The 18,884-nt window shown below is 39.5% G+C and overlaps 1 protein-coding gene across 3 annotated transcripts in view; it reads left to right on the plus strand.

Moving 5' to 3' along the window:
• TRIM44 (tripartite motif containing 44) overlaps positions 1–18,884 on the plus strand; it is an 83,656-nt gene that overhangs the window by 10,376 nt on the left and 54,396 nt on the right. For all 3 annotated transcript variants that reach the window (XM_081154564.1, XM_081154566.1, XM_081154565.1), the window contains exon 2: positions 5,667–5,744. In XM_081154564.1, coding sequence (XP_081010690.1) covers positions 5,667–5,744 — 78 coding nt within the window. The remainder of the gene's footprint in view (positions 1–5,666; positions 5,745–18,884) is intronic.

Here is an 18,884-nt window from a genome sequence, read left to right on the forward strand (position 1 = left end):
CATTTCTACTGACACATGACTTTTCTTTTGGTGCCCAGATGGTTATTGGCACTAGACTGACTCTCATAAAAGTACAGAGACTGATTGTCAAGAAATAATTCTTGCCATGTTTACCTACCATATTGTTCCTTTGTTTCTGCCCGTTGCCCATTTTCAAAGGATGTTTACATTAGAATGAGGTATATTACTTCTGTATTTGGGTGTGAGTGGATAGATGTGTGTTTATGAGGTATTCTGAACTTCTATGAAGAAAGACCTCAATTTTCATAGTGTTCACACAAGGACTCTTAGAGGTAATACAAACAAACAAACAAAAAACCTTTCAGAGAGAGTTGCTTCCAGGGATAGTAACTTCAACTGTCTACAGGGAGGAGAAAGGTGATATAAAGGAGAGAAGCAAGCCAGGGTAACCATGACAAACTGGAGAGAGCTTGCCTTGCCTTCAGCTTCAGCTAATTGCTGCTATGTGGGAATGGGAGCCCAGTACAATCATACCTTCAGATTTTAAAAGGAAGCTAGAACGTTTTATTGTTATGTTGTATCTCCTGATTTTTAAATTAGCAACTAATTTAAACTTTGCCAGGATACTGTGTGGGACAACACTCTAAAGGCGTAAAAAGTTATGTAGGCTGCAGGCTGTGTATATGTAGGTTCTGATTTGTCCCTTTTTCCTCATTTACAGATAGGAGAAACAGAAACCCAGAGGTATAAAATGACTCATCCAAGCTCACACAGCAGTTAGTGGAGGAACTAGGAATAAAACCTGGGTCTCCTTTCTCTTTGTGCAATACTCTCTTCACTATAGATAGGAACGTTAAACTTTTGGGGGACTCTGAGGAAAGCCAAATCCCTTTCCCTAGAAAAGTGCATGTACATTTCACATTTTTGTACAGTTTAGGGCATTTTAAACTGCCTGAAATCCATACATGAACACCAAGTAAAGAACTCTCTTTTACCTGCTGGTTCATACGTTTGCAGTACAAAGGGAATGGTATCCCAGTATTTATACTTGGCCAAACTCGTGGAGAGAAGCACTCGAAGAAGTCCTAGGTCTGTCCTCCCTTTCTCCCTCCCTCCCTTTTGTATCTTAATTAGACAATACATTTAGATAAGTCTAAGACTCTTCCTACTACTGTTCCTGATAATGGTCCCTCAAATTATTGCTTTTCTAGTTTTTTTTACATACATGTATAGCCACACAATATTGATAGATGCTTAGGATGTTTTCAGTTTTTCAGTATTACAAACAGTGCTGCAATAAATATTTTTTGCATGCCTTCTGACACATGTGCTAGTGTTTCTAAAGAGGTGAAAGACACAAGTGGATTTGCTAGGCATGTGACTTCAAAGTAGCTTTATCATTTTATATCAGTACCATATGAAAGTCCCCAGTTTCCCCAGAGCCTCAAATCACTGGATTTTATCAAATCAAAACTTTTTTCAGTGTAGTGGATAAAACCTGATATGTTGATTAAATAAATTGAGCTCTTTAAAATATATTTTCATGTTTATTAGCCATTTTACTTTCTAATATCTTCGTTCCCTTTGTTGGGATTTCTTTTGGGCTTATTTGTCTTTTTCTTATGTATAGGAATCCTTTATGTATTTTTTTGTGTATTCTTGGTACCAACCTCTTCTGTTGTATGTTTTAATCTTTCTCATTTGGATCTTTCTGGTCCTGGTTTTGCTATTTACTAGCTCTGTAATTGGGGGACATAGTTTGACTTCCACAGAACCATTTTCCTCCATTATAAAGTGAGAATATACTACTTCTTAGTTATTTTGTTACTGTGAAATGCCAGTGAAAGACTGTATGAGCTCTGTGATTTTGGGGTTCCTCCAGGCATTTTTTATTTCCACCAACCATTTTCTCAAATATAAAGTGAGAATACACTACTCCAGGTTTGTTGTGAAATACCAATGGAAAAGCATATGAAAATGCTTTGGAGAGTAAAGAATATCTTTAAATGTTAGGCTTTTTTGTTTTTACTTGGCATTACTATGACTCATCCCTAGGACTTGGCTTTTGTGAAGCATCCCACATCTCCACAGAGTGATCAAAGTCAGGGGCGGGGTGGGTGTCACACATGTCATTTGTCTCTTTTTATTCTGAACTCTCTTAGGGGAGGAAAGAGATGCATAAACAAGATATGCTCACATTGAATTTCATGTTCTTGGAATGCATTGTGTGGGATGGAGATGGAGAAGAGCAGGATCAGGAGACTTTCATTTCTTCGCCTCTCACAGTACTTACCCCAAGGACATAGTAGATCTGCCCATTTATGGAACCAAAAGTCTACAAGGTTAGAATTAGCTTGTCTTTTGTTACTATTCTGGCTACTTCTCAATTTGAACACAGGTTTCGGAGCAGCTGTTCTGTTCCATGGTAGGGAGTATGAGGGTACAATCTCCTGTTCCCATTCCCCTTTGACGGATGACTCTCCTCTGCAAACAAATAATTACCTAAAGCACGATGCCACCCTAAGGTTTGCGGACACTCCGACCCAAATACCACCGTATACCTAGGCAACCCAGTGCCCGTGTCCTATGCCCCACACTTTGGAGGGCCCTCCTTTGGCCATACCCATCTCCTTCTAGACAATTCTCCAAGTACCCAGGACCCAAGAATTACCTGACATAGTGTTCTGAACCTACTTCCAGGACCTGCAGAGCCTCTTTCTGAGTCTGTCCTCCCAGGATGGACAAGCCATTAGACTCAACCCCTGATACAGGCTCTCCTAGGTCAGGGTGCCGAGGGCAACTACTTGAGAGGCATGTTCCCAGAACTTAAGTGTACTACCTTGAATGTGTGTGTATAAGGCTTCTTGAGGTGCAGGAAGGGACTGGAGTATGGAAAGAGAAAGGTGGATTAGGGGGCCAGGGTCCTCCATTGGTACTCTAGCCCAGCCCTGCAGCTGTCAGGGGCAGGTCTGCCCAGAGGAGCCTTCTGACCAACTGCTTATTTTATGGGTTAAAAAAAAAAAGCCATAGGGGAAAGGTTTTTTATCACAACCCAGTTAGAGACTGAGTTTAGCTGGCTCAATATAGACCCCAATTGATCTTTGAGAATAATCCTCAAAGAGAGAGGGGTGGGGATGTGGAATGGTGAATTTCCTGAAGGGAGAGTTTCTGTGCCTCCTCTCTGTCTGCCCCCTGGGTAGGCAGTGCTGCTGATGCTTTGTTAAAAGAAGAAAGGATTCTGCTGATACACTGTATTTTTGTGAAAGAAGGCTAAGGGTTCTCTTATCTCTCCACACAAGGCACATCTGCCTGCAAACAGGCTGTCTGCTTCTTAGGGATTCCCTTGTCGTTTTATTTCCTTTCTGAGTGTTTTAAGGCACAGTTTCGTGCATTCCTGCTTGTTCTCTAGAGCCAGGGGGAAAGTCATAATATATCAGGGCTCTTACTGAAGAGCTTAAAATGGGCGCTGGCAGCTGGGATGTGGGGGAAGAGAGCTTTCCAGGGACAAGTGACCTGCTTGTTCAGCCAATGAGAAGCAGGTTAGAGGAATGATATCACCAGACAGGCTTTATTGTCTGATCATCTCATAAAAGCAAGATTGTGTCTGGCAACTTAACCCTTTTTTAGGTACTTTGTGTCTCACCCACTCCCTGGTATGTGACCTTCAGATTTCTTTCCCAGTTGTCTATTGTGAGACCAGAGAAGTTAAAGATTTAAATGGGTGAAGAAATTTAGAGAGTTGTAAATTATCATTTAAAAAATACTAAAATTTAGAACCACAGCTAAAATGGGAATGTCAGCTGAGCTATGCTTGAAGGCCACATCTGAAGCGGATATTGGTCTTAGTCATGTTATATCAGACTGTTTCTATATAGGTTTGGGAGAGAAAGAAGCTTAAAGGGAAAAAAGATTTAGCCTTTAGTCTATTTTAATCTATATGATGGGATCTTACTAAGTACTTATTTCCTGTTTTGGAGGAGTTGGAGTTGGTTCTGCAGATTTGGAAAATATCACTGATCCCAAGGACAATTTCAAGTAATAGATATTTGTAGTGTCTGTTTATATTGTATTTCTTTATTGTCTGTCCCCCCTCCCTCTCTCCACCACCCCCTCACACACACACTCCATAAAAATGGTAAATTTTACTTCTTCATCCTTCCTTTTTTGTCACTGGTAAAATGAGGGTGATGATTCTACCCTATCCCATAAAGGAGTTGAGATTAGAAAAATAAAACTAATTTATGTGATTTTAGATTGTGCTATACACATGTATTATTATTAGGGTATTCATGTCTTACAAGCGTATGTTCATTCATTCCTGTGTTCAGCAGACTCTTTAAAAAAACACCTTCTTGATGCTGGGCATAGATACAGAGATAAAAGATATAGTCCTTACCCTTAAGGAATTTAAAACATTGTGAGGGAGACAGACAATAATAAAAAAAAGTCTCGTACATCTGTTGTGTTTACCATGCTCCAGGCCCTGTTCTAAGCACCTTGACATATATTAGCTCATTTAATCTTATAACAACCCTGTGAAATAGATCTTGTGTTTAGCTTCATATCACAGATAAAAGAAATCGATGCACAGAGAGGCTAAGTGACTTGCCTAAGGTCACACACTAGTGGTAGAATTGGGACTTGAATCCAGACACTGCAGCTCTTGAGTCTATGATCTCAATCTGTGCTGACCAGTACAGTAGTCACTAGCCATATATGGCTTTGGAACACTCAAAATATCGCTAGTACACATTGTATTGTGCTGTGCGAAATACACACTATATTTCAAAGACCTAGTCTGAAAAAAATATACAGAATACCTCATGTTGAAATTGCATGTTGCAGTGATAATATTTTGTACATACTGAGTTAAATTAAATATATTAAACTTAATTTCACTTTATTTTTGTGGTTACTAGAAAACTTAGAATTACATATGTGGCTTGCATTTGTAGCTTACATTACATTTTTATTGGACTGCGCTACTCTAAGTCATTACAAGGCAATAATAACAGTAATAATAGTAGGTGACATTTATTAAGCACTATGTGCCACATACTGTGCTAATACCTTTACAAGCACTACTTCAGTTAAGCCTCCAGATAACTCTGTTCATTACCTCCATTTTATGGAAAAAGGAGGTTTTGAGAAAGTAATTTGTCAGAGGTTAGTCAACTAGTTAATGACATACCCCAAATTTGAAACCATTTATCTCTGACTCAAAAACCTATATTCATTCAACATTCTGTAACATCATTTCCAATTATATCTCAGGGCATTTTCTTTGTGTTTATTTTATGAAGAATATTTAATATTACATACATCTGTATTTGGTGTGTAGAAGTTCAAAATAAAAATCACTAGGTCATTAATTAGACATCCCAGAAGGAAATCTCTTTTGCAGAGCCCTGGCCCTCAGTGAACACTGGCGCAATTGAGCACTGAAATGAAGCAGCAAGTCATCCTGTACAAATTACATTTAATTTTCATTCCAGTAGTTCTCTCAGGTCAGTGGGCAGTTTATGTGTCAACACTCTTTATCTGTAGAGAATAGGAAGAGGGGCATCGCAGCACTCCCTAGTTGTTTAGTTTTCTTGGCTGAGAAAAAAAAATGCTTTCCATTTCATTGTCCCATGAAATACTGTTTGTGTTTGAGAGAGCAACAAAATGCTGTCTAATGACTCCTGATTTTTCTTTTTTCCTAGAGCAAAGACTCGGGCGGATTAAAGGCGGCTATGATAGAGTTGGTGGAAAGGTTAAAGTTCAAGAGCTCAGACCCTAAAGTAAGTATTGTTTAGAATTTATTGGATATTGGTACCCCAAGTACAGGTATCCCCCACTTTTTGGAATTTCACTTTACACCACTTGGCTTTTATGAAGGACCTACATTAGTACCTGTTTTCACTAACTGAAAGAAATCCGAAGAGAATTTTCGCTTTTATGAAGAAAATTGAAAATAGCCTTCAGACTTTATTTTGCAATAAGCTGTTATAGAGGCAGCACAATCCGGAGGAGCAAGTGGCCCCACCAAGTTCCTTCCTAAAGAACTACACTCAGCATCTCAGTATCAACTGCTAGAGCTTTGAACTGCATGTGTGAGCATCTGTGTTTTATCTCCATTTATTTTGTGCATCCGTTAGCAAAATGTGTCCTAAGATATCAGAAAAACCTAAGAGAGCTCCTGAGGGTGTTCCACTTAGTGTAAAACTGGTAGTTAAGCATATTTGGTATGATTTGGTAGGTATTTTTGGGGTACTTGAAACACTGGAATTTTTTTCCAAATAAATTAATGGTAAATGCTCTTTGCTTTATGCCATTTCGGCTTACGAAAGTTTCATAGGAACAGAGAAACCTGCATTTCATTCTCCTTGAGCTAAGTTCAAGGCATGTTAACTAACAATCATCTGTCAGAACACTGCATCAAGATCTGATTAAGCCTGCCCATCAGAAGCAGCATTCTAATATGCCTAGAGATAAGTCATCTGTTTTCCCCTTTCTGTATTTTATGACTTACAACACATAATCATTAATTGTTTTCCCTGAACTGCAGACAAGTGCATTTTTAATCTTCCTTTACCGGGCCTTTGAGACTATTGTCCTCTGTGTCCATTAAACTCAGCCAAAGGCCTCTGAGATACTGATCAGCTTAATGCTGGGGATGGGAACATGCTCCAGACCCATCCAGTTGGTGTTCAGCATTAGCATTTTTGTCTCTTCCCAACTTACAGGAGCCAGCTGCTGTTGTGAATGCTTTTGTCCTCATGACCTGGAGTCTAGTCTGGGAAATAGTTTAAGCTTCTTAGCTCTCAGCTTTTTGCAAGATGCTGGGGCTGTCGGATTGATATTCTGGGAGATGCCATACCAGGGTGGGGGTCAACTGGGAACTGAACATGCTGAAGGGATTATGACTAACACAGCCTCCCTTCTCCTACCCTGATACTTATTGTGGTACTACCTGGTTGTGGTACCAGCTGGCTCTGCCTGAGAGTCAGAGCCTCTTATAGTTAAACTAGGAAAGAATCATGATTATTTGACTTTTTGTATCTTCTTTTTTTCTTTCATTTAAAGTTCTTTATAAGTGGAATAAAACTAGCATTTCTTGAGCCAGGCACTGTGGTAGGAGCCTTACATACTTTTAAAAATAATCATGGTAAAATATACTTAATCAAATTTACCTTTTTAACAGTTTTTAAATGTACAATTTAGTGGCTTTAAGTACATTCACGTTGTTGTGCAACCATCACTGTCATCCATCTCCAACACTTTATCTCAAACTGAAACTCTGTATCCCTTAAACACAAACTCCTTATTTCACCTCTCCTCTTGCATACTTGTGATTACTTTCACAACTCTATAAAGTAGCTTATTGTTCCCATATTATTGAAAAGGACACTGAGGCTCAGAGAGGTGGGGTCATTTGCCCCAAATCTAGTATAATTTAGAGCTGTATTTAAACTCTGACTCCAGTGCTTGTGCGCTATCTTTTATATCATGCTGCAGACCAAGCCCTGGGTTTCATCTCCTTTCTACCATATAATCATATTGTGCCTCTGTTTTCAAATCTGAAATACTGTATGAGGCAGAGCCACAGAAAATGACAGGCTCTTCAAAAGTTGGCTGCAGTCACCAATCACAGAATAACTTTCTTTTCATACAGCATTGAAAATATTGGGGCATTGGTAATTTTCTTGTCTTCTGATGTAGTTAGGGTTCCAAAGGTAGAGTGTATCTTGATAGAAAAAATTGGGGTAACCAGTCACCATAAAAAGACCCCTGGTATAAGTAGTTTTCCTTTAGTGAAGATGAATCAATTAATTATTAAAGATCACTGAAAGCTTTTATTTTTTAACCAAGTTTCTCTGGTTTCTGGACAACAGCTCTATTGTATGTTCTGTTTCTGCCATACTCACATGCTTTTAGGCAGTGAAGATGGAAGGGATATGTACAGATTACACTGAGTGGCTTCTGTGCATGATGAATACAGGTAAAGTGCTTCAGGATCCTTTATGAATGCACGTAGTACTTCTGATGGGAAGCTTGCCAGAGGTGAAAGAATTGAGTATTCCCATAAGATCATCCCAGGAAAGCCTCAGCATTGTCCCATGATACATTATAAGCTGAAGGATATTTGTTAGGACCTCGCCTGATCTTGGATATGTGTATACACACTCACCTCTCTTTTATCTTCTCTTTATCTTGCCCTGGATTATTTTCCACCAACCAGTTTTATTTTCAAACCTCTTTCTAGTCAATCATATGCATGTGCTGTATCTACCAGGAGCCAGCTTGAAGAAGGACCACTGTAATTATAGAATGACTGCCAGATCACAAAGTGGGGGGAGGAGAGGAATGGGACACCTAAATACATAATTTCTGCAACAAAGGCAATTTTCCCAGCAATAAATTGGTGTCTTCCAAGAAAACCCTTAAGTTTTGAGTCTGTTCTGTTTTCCCTCAGAACCCCACCATACCTTTTTAGAAGTTGGCCTGTTTAAGAAAGACACAATCTCTCAGGCTTCATGACCTGTCATTTCCTGGTACAGCAGCTACACATAGAAGCACTGATTGAGTCATGGAGCACTGAGCACTATCTCTACCTCACTTCCTCCGGAATTCCCTAAAGCATCACAAAGCTTGATTAGTCCAGACACTGAAGTCTTCTGGGAACAGTTAATTTTTACCTGCAGATTGTGCCAGAGGAGTGGAGGATGCCTAGATTAACCATTTTTTAAATTTAAAATAGTATATACTTATAGATTAAAAAAACAGATATCCATAAAGGAAAAGTAAAATGAATTTCCCCTGAGGTAACCACTTCAGCGGTTTATTGTGTAACCTTCTAGGCATTTCCGTGTGAAAATAACAGTTCTAAGATTTTTTTAAATTACACTCTACCTATAGTTTTATTACACAGAATATGTTAGACATTCTTCTTTGTCAACAATATAAACTTGATAAGATGCCTCATTTTGTCCAAAATATTTGTCAGACTCCTTCTTTGCTTTCATAGTATTAGTTCTTCAACTTGAGTTCATCAACTTTATTTATTTTTTTAAATATATCTTTATTGATTTCAGAGAGAGGACAAGAGAGGGAGAGAGAGACAGAAACATCAATGGTGAGAGAGTCATTGATCGAGCCCACAACCCGGGCATGTGCCCTGACCCGGAATTGAACCCCTATCGCCTGGATCCCAGGTTGTCGCTCAACTGCTGAGCCACGCTCGGCTGGGCGAGTTCATCAACTTTAGTGTACATGGAATCACCTGGAGGACTTATTAAAATACAGGGTTTCTGATTCAGTAGGCCTGGCATTACTAGAGGCTGTGCTGGACCTTGGCTATGTTCCTTCTCTCTTATTTTGATTCGTTTCATTCTTTTTAGCAAATAGCTGAAGACCCCTCGTAAATAATTTCAAGTGCCTTCAACTTTGAAAAAAATGAAATACATAAAATTCAGGCTTAGAAAATAAATAAATTGAGCCGAGGTAGCAAAGGAGTAGGGGAGGGGAGAGGGAGGTGGACTGAAGAGTCAGCTCAGGCTGCCTGAGAGGACAGGATTCCTTTAAACAGTTGCCCAACAGAGAAATAGCAAGGCCAGAAAGAGAAGGAGTCCTGGTCAGAATTTAAGAGGAAAACCAAGGCTGGTGCTGTGGTCCAGCAGTAGGCTGACTTCTAAAACCAGGGGAGCAGCAGGAGACATCAAATCCCAGGCAGGAGGGGTGAACTTGAGGACAGGAATCAAAGCCAGTGATGGTTGGTAAATAAGGCACAGGAGCAGAGGAAGTGGAATGCATGCATGTTGCCATGGTGAGCCCTGTTTCAAAGGGAGCATGCCTCCAGAAATCTAGAACTTTGTATACAGTAGAAAGAGATTGTTTTTAAAGCAATCAGTCTTAATTTGCTTAATTGGAAGTGGTCTTTTCAATAATAAGACAGCCTAATGTGTTTGACATGATCCAGTTTGCAAACACCTTTTTCAGCCAAACTTTTCAGAAACATTTATTGCACTAAACAGGATTTTGTCTGTAGATTTCTTGTATTTATGATAGGCTTTAGGAACATTAAAGGATATAATTAATCAGTGTGTGTGTGTGTGTGTGTGTGTATGTATACTTGGATTTTTAAGATAAAGTATTCTTGAGTTTTTACAGCTTTCCTTTGTAGTGGCTAGGCAGTTAGTTCTCTTTCATAGTTTACCCAGAGGAAACTGAAGGTTGGAAAACACATTGATTCCCTTCTCTTCCTTCTCCCTGCCCAGTCTCAGAAAGCATTGAGCCAAAAGCATAACATGTTAGGCTCATTTAAACTAACCTCTTCCTATGCAGTTAGTAACAGCCACGTTCTCTATTATATTCTGGTTGCTTTTCTTTCCATCTAAGATGTGCTGTTCACTGTTTCCTGTAGTTGGCATGCTTGAAACAGTTAAAAACACAGCTGTGTGTCGCAAATTCATACTTATAAGAAGTTACTCTAAAAAAAAGAAGTGTCTTCAAACTTGAACCAAAGGGGTTCACATTATTTTGTCCAACTGGAGTGGTATTAAATGTGGAATGTGGTCATACAAGGCTGCCTAAAATATATCAGCTTTTTTCCTTCTTATTTTCTCCAATTTCTAAAGGTGTTCATACCAAAGTATGAAACCAAAGAGTTGTCAAGCAGCATAGAATTAGTTAAATAGATCTGAGACTCGTTTTCTTATTTCCTTATTTTTATTTAGCATATACATAGCATTTTATAATTGCAAGGGAACTTTGCAATCCTTTTTAATAGCTGATAATCATTGAAGTGGAACACAGCTCAGTTCTTCACTCTCTTGTGCTAATCACTCTTGTTAAATAAGTTTTGTATGTACGAATGGTGATGGATATATGCAAAGCCTAACTTGAATCCTTATTATTAGTGGGCTGTTACTCACCAGGGTCAAGCCAGGCCTGGTGCTGCTGGTCCTTGCCCTGCCCCAGGACAGAAGCATTTACCGAGGCAGTGTTTATTCAACCAGCTGAAGCAGGGAATTGAAGTGCCTCAGTTACAAATTGATTCACTCAGAAGTGTTCCTTTGGTCAGAGGGTTACTATAATTATTGACCTATTTCAGCACTTTTCATAAAAGAGAAGTAAATAGTTATCTTGGAAGGTGTGAATTGTTTATTTTATCTCTGTGTATTCAGGCCCTTTTAGCATAGTACCTGGCACAAAGTAATAAGTATGCATTATCTCATTACAATAACCCTATAAAAAGAAATACAATTTTCCCTGTTTTATGGAAGAGCAATCAAGACTTACAGGGTTTAACTAGCTTGCTAGTAAGTGATGAGACCAGGATTTACTTTAGATTTTTCTTACTCCATGATCTTTACAACTCCACTATTGTTGAGCACATGGATGAGTATATATGTATACATATAGCCTGTCATCCCTAACAATATGACTCTTCATTGATTATTTTTCCCTCATGCCTTCTTCTGCCTCCCTTTACTGAATCCTGCAGCTGCAGTTTCCCGTAACCCTAGAGTCCCAGACCTGGAAAATAGCCTTTTCCAATGGAAAATGTGGGGCAGTTGCAAAGGAGCCATGACAGCCCCAGGGCATTTCACCTTGGCTACGTGAAAAACTGAGGCAGGTGCTCCAGTAGCTCCTTCTTATGGATGGAGCACACCAGGTGGGAAAGCCCTGTGCTTCCTCGGGTCCTGTCTAGGTGCTGAGACGTGGAATCCGCGCAGAAGCAAATGTGGCCCCTTTTGATCTTCTACAGACACGTGGGCAGCAGAAGGAAAGGCAGGCTCTGCTCCTCACCCTCTCACTGACTTCATCAAAACAAAACAACTTCCCTCTTTCCCCACCCCCAGTTACGAAAGTAGTACATGTTCACTGTAGAAAAATGTGGAAAATACAGGCCATTCTTCCACTACCTGCAATGGTTGTAAATGTTGAATACTTTTTTTTTTTTTTAGTGCAGATTCTTGAGCCTCACCCAGAGCATCTAGTTTGGTAGTTCTGAGATCTGCTTTCTTAATATGCAGCCTGGATTATTCTGATACACTTGGTAAATACATTACACTTTGAGACACACCTATGAAAAAACTAGTTAATATTATGGTGCTTTGTCTTTCAGAGAGAAAAATGTGCTTTGCTTTTCAGACAAATTGTTACATGTACACATGTAACTATAATTGTATCATACACATATAGTTTGTGTCCTACTTTTAGCACCTAATATGATTTCTTGTAAATGCATACATTTTTATTATTTGAATTTCCATTTTTGAGCCCCAATTTAGAAAACTAAAATCCTGAAGGCCAATCTGCCATTATTGCCAAGTGGAAATTTTACCTAATAAGGCATTTTTGTTTTCTTCCTCAAAAGCAGATTCTGTGAGGGTTTTGTTGTTTTTGCTTTTGTTTGTTTGTTTTTTAAGGCAGACATGATAGTGTCACAGTCTGAGGCATAGTGGTAACTGAGTTAATGCAAAATAAAATACAGTCCTGCAGTCAGCCCCAAGCTATCTGTTTTATAGTGTCTGTCTCCCCACTGGTCAGGGTGTCATGATGTGACTGAGTGAATAAATATAGGGCTCAGTGGGAAGTCTAAGGCCATCTGCTCCAATCCCCCCACTTTATAGATGAGGAACTGAGGTGCCAAGAGAGTGAGGGTTCTTGCCCGCGGTCACCCAGCAGAGTTTGAGCAGATTGACAGCTTTTAGGACTATAGCTCTGTAGTTTTCCCAAATTAAGAGAAGTTTTGTTCATTTGGCAAGGATGTGGGAACATTAGAACCTTCGTAGATTTTGGGGGGAATGTAAAATGGTGCAGTCACTTTGGAAAGCAGTTTGGCAGTTCCTCAAAAGGTTAAACAGAGGTGCCATATGATCCAGCAATTTTATTCTTGGGTATATATATGTTTATATGTCCACATAAAAACTGTACACTTATGAAAGAATAAAGTGTGGCATATCCATACAATGGAATACTATTTGGCAATAAAAAGAAATGAATTATTAATACATGCTACAGCAAGGATAACCCTCAAAAATATGCTAAGTGGAAAAAGCTATTCACACAAGACCAAATATTCATAATTTCGCTTATACGGAATGTCCAGAATAAGCAAATTTATAGAGATAGAAAGTAGACTCATTGTTGCCTGGGGCTGAGGGAGATGGAAGAATGGTGGTGCGGGGCGGGGAGGGGAGGATGACAGCTCATGGATAAGGAGCTTCTTTTTGGGTTGATGAAACTGTTCCAAAATTTATTGTGGTGATAATTACACAACTCTGTGAATATACTAAAAAAACCTGAATTTTATACTTTAAATGGGTGAGTTGTATAAATGTGAATTATATCTCGATAAATCTGTTGAGATATTTACTATCTGAATCACTTTTTTTAGCCCTTCACTTGAAATGTTAGCTGTGAATAGTGTTTTTCTTTGTCCTTTCCTCTTCTAGACAGGAATGAGGGTGAGCCTGGTGTTAGCCTCTGTCCAGGGGAGGCAGTATTGGACAGATTTTAAAGTTCAGGCTTTGAAATAGGACTGCACTGAGACAGGTCCCCTCCAGCGTTGATAGCTTTGAGATCTTGGGCAAATCCTTTGCTTAAACTCCCCATTTCTCAGGTTTTTTGTTTTTTCAACTGCAAAATAGGGGATAATAGTACATCCTTCATATGGTTGTTAGGAAGATTAAATGACATAATCCATTTAAAGTGCTTAGTACAATATCCTGTAAATGGTGGCTGCTTTTTCCTAGTCCTGAGAGCTACCACTGCTTCCAGAAGTACAAGAGTTCATGGGGGCAGCTCCCCTTTCCCCCCAACCCCATTGTTCAGCAGACCTTCTAATCCTTGCCGAGAAACATACTTGGATTAATTAACACTTCCCAGGATTAGCGACAGTTACAGATTGCAGGTTTCATTCATTCATTCATTTTTAAAGGGCCATTGCTACCTGTTTGAGTGATAAGGACATGAAAATTGAGTTAAATTTTCATAGTTGGGACCACTTGGTGGTGTTCCCTAGCAGACTGGCTGACTCCAGGCCTTGCATGGCTGCCTTGCCTAAAGTTAGTTCAGTGTAGTTCTATTGCCGGTTGGTGTCAAGGCAGTCTGCCTTGGGAGTGTACAGCTGTGTGTTTATATATTCCCAATAGAAACAAGAAATCAATGCAAAGAAGCAATTATGTTTATTATTTAGAGCAAACTCTCTAGTTAGCAAAACTGCCTAGTGCCAAATTAAAAGAAATTAAGAGTCATAATAGAAATTGTGTCCCATTTAAGAGACATGTTAGAAGATATATCCCCACTTTAAAGGCCTCTGAGATTCTTGTTCCCTTTTTACTTCCCCTGCATCTTTATCCTTTGGCTATTCTCTTTCTATTGGAGCCCCAGAGCTCCTAGTTGAAGCACTGTGGAAACCCACTCTAGGCAATGTAAAACTAGAGTGTACATGGTTTCTGAGCTGCCTGGTAGGCTGGAGCATTGTTAGAAAGCAAAGGGATTGAGTGTTAAATGGCTTAATAAAATTAACACATTGTGATGTCCTTCTCCCTCTGCTCCAGCTTCTCTCTGCATCGATAGGAGACTTGATAATTTACTCTCTGCCAAAGCTTGAAGGGATGATTACGTGACCACCGTGAAGAGGGGAGTGGAGCTGTCAGGATTCCCCGATAGCAGCAACGCTTCACATTTCCAGTGCAGGATTGTATTTGACATTTAATTTAGGAGCCTGGATACCTAGATGTAATACTCTACTGTGATAATAGTGATAAAAACCACCCAGACTTTTATTTAAGGGCCTACTTCTCCCCTGTCTCCCTCTTTCCCCTTTTCCTGTTAGTTCAACCCTTCATTCAGCTATGAAATAAATCTGAGGTTTGCTCAAGGAAAAAGGTGGTTTTTTTTATGTCTTAAGGCTAAAGCTATACTGTGCAATTCTCAGTCTACCTGAGGTCTGTATGTAGATGCTTGTATGTATATATACAGTCTTCCCTCTATATCCACAGGGAATTGGTTCTAGGACACCCATGGATACCAAAATTTGAGGATGCTCAAGTAAGTCCCTTGTATAAAATGGCGTAGTATTTGCATATAGCCTACTCACATCCTCTGGTGTACTTTAAACCAATTCTAGAGTATTTATAATACCTAATACAATGTAAATACTATGTAAATAGTTGTTATACTATACAGGCATACCTCGTTTATTGTACTTCTGCTTTATTGTGCTTCACAGATGTTATGTTTTTTACAAATCCAAGGCAAGACGCTCCACCAGCAAGAAGATACGACTTGCTTTATTGTAATACTTGTGTGGGGGAGGAACAAACTTTCCTCTACCCTCAGGGTTCTTCTGACTGGTCTAATAATCACATGAACATGAGAAAGATTAGCAAGAGAAAATAACTAAATTTAATACTACATACATATGTATGGGAACCCCATGACATGAAAGAGTCAGAGACCCCACATGCAGGAGAGGTTCAGAGATAGAAAAGGGAGATTGAGGTATATAAGACATTCTGAGCTAGGGATGAGGTAAGGCATCTTGGGAGCGTCAAAGGGTCTTTACAGGATGATTAGAAGAGCAGATGTTTAGTAACTAAAAGTTTGCCCTGCCATATAGGTGGATTGAAAATGTTATCACTGATAATCTCTTACTATGGGGAAGGCTCCCAATTCAAGCTCTTCTAGGTAGTTAAAAGGAGGGGCAGGAGTTTCTCTTGAGCCTGAAGCTAAAATTGCCTTTACCTCAAAACAATCTGCATACCACAGGAGGCACATCTTGGGGTGACTCTTTCTGGACCTCCCCACTCTTGCTTTATTGCAGTGGTCTGGAACTGAACCCACAGTATCTCCAAGGTATGCTTGTATTCTTTAGGGAATAATAAAAGAAGTCTGTACATATTCAGTATAGACACAGATATCATAGGCCTAAGTACATAGTACACAACAGCAGCAACATAACATTTTTTCCCAAATATTTTTGATTTCTGGTTGGTTGAATCTGCAGATGCAGAACCCTAGATACAGAGGGCCTACTGTGAACATAAAATTAGAGAACCATGCCTCTTACCTGATTGATTCTGCATTTAGCCAAATGGAAAAATCCGTCAGGTCTCTGTGGCTGTGTAGAGAACTTCCATTCAACCCAATGATACAATTGATGACCATCCCCTTGTTAAACAACTTTTGTTTACTTCTATAGTAGGTGCAATAGATTCTGTGATACCGCCTTAATTTCTAACTCAACCTGGTTAGTTAGACATTGTAGTCACTATTTTACAAGTGAAGAATCAACGATTTAAGAGATTGAATGACTTGTCCAAGGCCACAGGGCTAATGAAGCCAATAAATTGCCTTTCTATGATTGCCATATGGAATTATTAATAGTTATAGGAAGTTACTTTTTACCTATAGATGTGTTGGGAATAGAATACCAGCATGGAGTTTGTTCAGACTTTCAGCAGGGGGTGGGGGAGTACGGTATTTTGAGTGTGATATGGTTACCTTTACTTTTATGGTGAAAGAGCACAGACATTAGAGTCAGGTGCCGTGAGTCTATATAATGGCACTTATTAAATAGGACTAGTCATATTAGATTTTTATTAATGGGTACCCTGAAAACAGAAACTTTTGTAGAGGAGATAAAAAATGGTGGATGATAATTGGAATCATGGCCTTTGGGGGCCTGAAAAGTATTTTAGCAACTGTAGTTACTTAACAAACTCTATGGTTCTTAGGTAAGCAGATTTGTCAGCTTGTTTAAGGGGGTGTAATAGGGTTTCAGTCTTTCAAAGAGAGAAAATAAAGTCATCCACAAGTTCTTCAACTTTAAGCAAAATGATATATAATGAGACCAGTTTTGCCATAGGCTGTTAAATATAAACAAGAGTTAAGTTTGTATGGCATCTCAACAACGTTATGATGAAATGACATTGAACGGAATGACATTATTTGAGGACCTGCTGTATGATAGAGGCAAGTTATGAGGTTGAGGAGCTGACTATCTGCAGACTGTGTGTGTAGGTGCGAAGAGCAGAATGCAACCCAGACTTCCTGTGAAGTAGACCATATCTGATCTTGTCAAACTAGAAAAGGTAGCCATTTCTCCCTGACAACCTGTGGCCATTTACTGAAATTGAGGTTAGGAGCTTCTGATCGACATCCTCATTCTTCATTGCCTAGGATGTGTGAGAAAGTCCTTCCTGTGCTCCTTTGGAAAATTAGAATCTGCACTCCCAAGGGTGTAGGCTGTCTTTCTCCTAGAAGACTAATTGGGGCTCTGTCTGTGAGAGCTCAGTGGGTACCACATGAGAAGCACCCGGTAAATGTTCACGGCTACTGTATCTGTGTCAGTTCTGCTGATGTCCCTGTGTGCCCAGAGAGTACTAAGTTCTTTCCACATATTATTTTGTGTAAATGTCACAAAAATATCTATGAAAACAATATTATTACCCCGATTTTACAAATGAAGAAACTCTTTTCTGAGCTTCAGAAGCATAATTAGCAGAGGCAGTCAGTACTCAAACCTCTTTTCTCTACCACAGCAAACTATGAGCTTTACCATTTTCTCTGTAGCAAAAAAGATTCAGAAAACATGAGACCTACATCTCAGTGCCCTGTCCTGAGTATTCCTGGTGGTGGACAGTTGTTTGGGTTTTGTGGTTTCGGTAGTTTACAAATAGCTGTGGCTTTGCAGGGAAGTTGTTTGGGTAGAGAATGGATTGGAAGTGGAGGGGTGAGTCTTATTTTGAAATTACTTTAATCTCCAGTAGATAAAATAACTTTCTTTGTATATTCAAGTGTAAGATGCTTAAAAGTGCATAATTTCTGTTTATTCGCCCCCTGAAACTTTCAGTGTCAGTTTTCACCTCCCAGTTCCTACACAATGATTCCTGAAGCAAAAGCTGGCTTTCTAGTTTATGCCCAGGTTAAGATGAAAAGAGAGCAAGAAAACAAGGTAGATCAGACACTCTCTTATTCTTGTTTGCGACAGTTCCTGGGTTTCTCTGGAGACTCATTTTCCTACTTTCACATTTCTATAGGGGAATTACCCAGAATTTTTTTCTGTTCACGCAGGAAAAGTGATGCTCAGAAGTTTGTGATTGCTTTCTCTATTGCTACCCTGGGGTCAGGCAAAGAGAGAAGCATCTTAAGAGCAAGCAGTAGTATTGATTCAAAGTGAGCCTAGCATCTCGTTGAACTGTTCTCTGGTGCATCCAGTTCAGTGCCATGACACTGGGTTACACATCAAGTTGTCATGACAATAAAGTCATAGCAGCTGACAGCATGAACAAGCAGCCTTGGGAGGAGAGGGTGCTTGGCAATGACTCCATAGCCATAGTGGTTAGATTTCCATCTCTCACACTAAGGGCTGCTTGTCAGTCTGCTCCAACTACATCTCTCTCAGATGACTGGGGCCACACAGTTGCCTTCCACTTCACAGCTGATTAACAGATTCAATTCAAGTGTTTATTAGGATCTTTCAAGTACAGAGCCTCTAGGAAATATGGTTCTGAGCCTCTGAAGTTGTGTGTGTGCATGTATATTTATGTCTTGGGGTGGAGGGAACCACTAAAGAAGAAGAGATTCAGAAAAAGCATATTACAGAGCCATATGCATGAAGCTGTTAAAGAACAATAGAGTACTTAGACTCAAGTACCAAAATGTGTTGTCCTAGGAAGAAGCACTCTGGCAGAAATAGAGGAAGGCTGGAGTATTCTGACTGAAATATGGGGCTTCTACCTGAGAGAATGCTATTCTGGGAGTCAAAGCCAAGCCAAACACTAGATAAGACAAAGTGAGGTCTAAACACTAAGGAGGAGGGAGTGGGGCACATTTAGTTACTAAGTCTGAAAGGCAAAAGATGGGATTTGAGGTTAAGATTAGAAAGCCAAGAATTCAGGGCCAAGTGGAGATGAAAAGGGAGA

This window comes from Miniopterus schreibersii, assembly GCF_964146895.1.
Source record: "Miniopterus schreibersii genome assembly, chromosome: 12".
Lineage (NCBI taxonomy): Eukaryota > Metazoa > Chordata > Mammalia > Chiroptera > Miniopteridae > Miniopterus > Miniopterus schreibersii.